The sequence below is a fragment of the Terrapene carolina genome, unplaced genomic scaffold, assembly GCF_002925995.2.
Source record: "Terrapene carolina triunguis isolate 2854851 unplaced genomic scaffold, T_m_triunguis-2.0 Scaffold11547, whole genome shotgun sequence".
Lineage (NCBI taxonomy): Eukaryota > Metazoa > Chordata > Testudines > Emydidae > Terrapene > Terrapene triunguis.
Window position 1 is genome coordinate 1 of NW_020675898.1, and position 2861 is coordinate 2861.

General features: G+C 42.9%; 1 protein-coding gene across 1 annotated transcript; it reads right to left on the reverse strand.

The window, feature by feature from the left end:
* Window positions 1-5: 5 nt before the first annotated feature.
* LOC112122395 (protocadherin gamma-B5-like) lies at window positions 6-1545 on the reverse strand (the record flags this gene model as incomplete). The annotated part of the gene is made up of 1 exon (XM_024221208.2): window positions 6-1545. A coding segment is annotated over exon 1 (1374 nt), but the record flags the coding sequence as incomplete, so codon positions are not given.
* Window positions 1546-2861: the final 1316 nt, after the last annotated feature.

The following is a 2861-nucleotide window of genomic DNA, read 5'->3' on the forward strand; positions in this document are numbered from 1 at the left end:
GCGCTGTAGGAAGGTTTCTCAAAGACAGGGGCGTTGTCATTGATATCTGAGATCTGCAACAGGATGTTTTTCTGGGTGGAGAGGGGGGGAGAGCCTTTGTCTGTGGCTGTGACTGTGATATTGTACTCCGGAGTTCTCTCCCTGTCCAGGGTGCTGTCTGTAAGGAGCTTGTAGTAGTTAATAGAAGATGATATTATTTTAAAAGGCAAGTTGTGTTGAATACTACAACTAAGTTCTCCATTTTGTCCGGCATCTGGATCAAGAGCTTTGATCAGAACTATCACTGTTCCTGGCGGTGAGTCTTCGGGAAAAGGACTGGATTCTGATAAAATCGTCACTTCCGGGGCGTTGTCGTTCTCATCCAGTATTTCTATATGAACTTTGCAGTGATCGGTCAGCCCACCCCCATCCCTGGCTTCCAATTCCATGGTGTATTCATTTTTCTCTTCAAAATCCAGGATCGCTGTATTTGTAATTTCTCCATTCTCAGGGTCTAAATGGAATAATTTGCGGGTGTTTTCCGGTATGCTGTCGAAAAAGTATGATATATGGCCATTTAAACCTTCGTCTTTGTCACTGGCTTTCACTTGAAACACTAAGGAGCCCTTTGGTAGATTTTCCCTCAGGCTGACTTTGTAGATCTGTTCAGTGAATACAGGGGGGTTGTCATTGGCGTCAGTAATTTTAATCCTAACCTTAGCTGTCCCAGATCTGACTGGATCTCCACCATCCAGAGCCGTCAGGATTAACTGGTGGGAACTTTCCTCCTCCCGATCCAAAGACTTTTCTAAGACTAATTCTACTTGCTTTTTGCCATCTGGGCTCTCTTTCACTGCCAGGGTAAAGGAGGGGTTTTTATTGAGTTGGTAATTTTGCAGTGAGTTGATCCCAGAATCCGGATCTTGCGCAGATTCTAGTCGAAATCTCGCACCCGGCAGTGCTGATTCGCTGATTTCTAGATCAATGTCACTCTTTATGAACCACGGGGCATTATCATTAATGTCCTGGATTGCGACATTCACGAGGTAAATATTTAAAGGATTTTTAACCACCGTTTCGAATGTCAGGACACAAAGGGGTGTCTCCCCGCATATCTCCTCCCGGTCTATCCTGCCATTCACATACAGGTAGCCATTTTCCACATTCACACTGAAGTATTGCTTTTCCGAACTGACACGGAGCTTCCGCTGCGGCAGTTCTCTGACATCCAACCCCAAATCCTTAGCGAGATTCCCCACAAAGGAACCTTTGGACATTTCCTCAGGAATCGAATAACGAATCTGCTCCGAGACCGCCCGGCAGAACAAAGAGAATAAGAAAGGAAACAACAGTACCTGCCGTGTGACTGCCCATCCGGTCTGTATGTGTCCGGTTTCCATCTCACTCGCTTGCACTTATGCTCTTTTCCTTTCTCTTTTTTTCCGTTTAGATCCTGTAGTTAAAATCCAGCCTGTATTGTAAATATTCCCAGCGATGAAAATAAAATAAAATCCCTTTATTACTCCAGTTGTGCATCCGAGTCCCGATGGAAGGTTTCTCTGAGCATCGAGGCTGTGTGCGCGTTTGTCTCCGCTCTGCACTATGTGATTGAACAATCACACTGCAGCCGGCTCCAATGGATCTCCGGCTGCAGCTCCGCGCCGTATTGGCCAACAGCGGCACTCTGAGTCTCTGCCGGAGAACTGCAGCTCGAATGATATGATAAAAGCCAGGACGCAGGTACAGAGAGGGCAATGGAAATTCGTTTGGATCAATGCATTCCCTCGTCCATCCTTAGGTAGAAGAATATATAACGAACACACAAAAAGAATTTAGGAAAGCTGAATGGTATGGGTTTCCATTTTGTCTGCTTTTTGTGTAGTTTGTATGTTCTGTCACCAAAGTGGCTTGATTTTAACAAAAAGCGCAATGAAATTGTTATTATTACAAAATTTCCCTATCCAGAATCAGGGCCCTGGCACAACAAAATTATTTCTCTTCAGAACTTCCTTCAAAAATAAAATACCTTTTCAGTCATCTTTCCGTGTAAACGGCCTAATTCTGGTCTGGTGGATTTCGTGGGATTTATGGTACTTTGATGTAAAGAGAGCACAGGATTGTCAAGATCTAATAACACCTATCTGAAACTAAACAAGTAAACATAATATATACGTAACTGAGGAGATTGAAGCTTCATTCAAAAAGGTTTCTTGGAGTTGTTATAAGACCCTCTGTAAACTGATCCTTCCTTCCAACAAACAATTGTAGTTCCCTTTAAAAATACTGTATATGTTACGCTACACTGGTATTCCTGTTTGAATTGTAGTAACGTCGAAAAGCCGCAATGAAGATCGAGATCTAATTGTGTGTAAACAAAAAAGTACACATCACGCTTGCCTGGAAGATTTGCTATGTTACTTGAACCTGAGTCATGAATTAAGGCTCAACAAACAAACAAACAAACAACAACAAAAAACCTACCCTAATGAAGAGGGAAAGGAAGTAGAGGGTCATAAGGAAAGTGGGATCACTCTAATACAAGGTAATAATGCGTGATGGATCAAAAAAGACGATGAGTTTTACAATAAATAAATAATATTTCTGGCTCCTAAAACACATCAACGTGGTTAAAAAGAAAAATAAGAACAGAAGCAAACTCACTTGAACAAATTTCTGCTCGCCATCGCCATTCTTTAAATCTCCCGATATTGACAGAGGATCCTTTATCTCACAGGTCTGCTGACTGGTCAGAGTATTTGAATAGTTTGATCTGGGAAAGTTGAATTGGCTCTTTCTGGAGTCCGTGGTGAGAGAAACCTCATGTGAGTAGGAGTGGAGAAAAGCTCTGACTCCATCGAGCCCCACAAACTGCGAGACGGGAA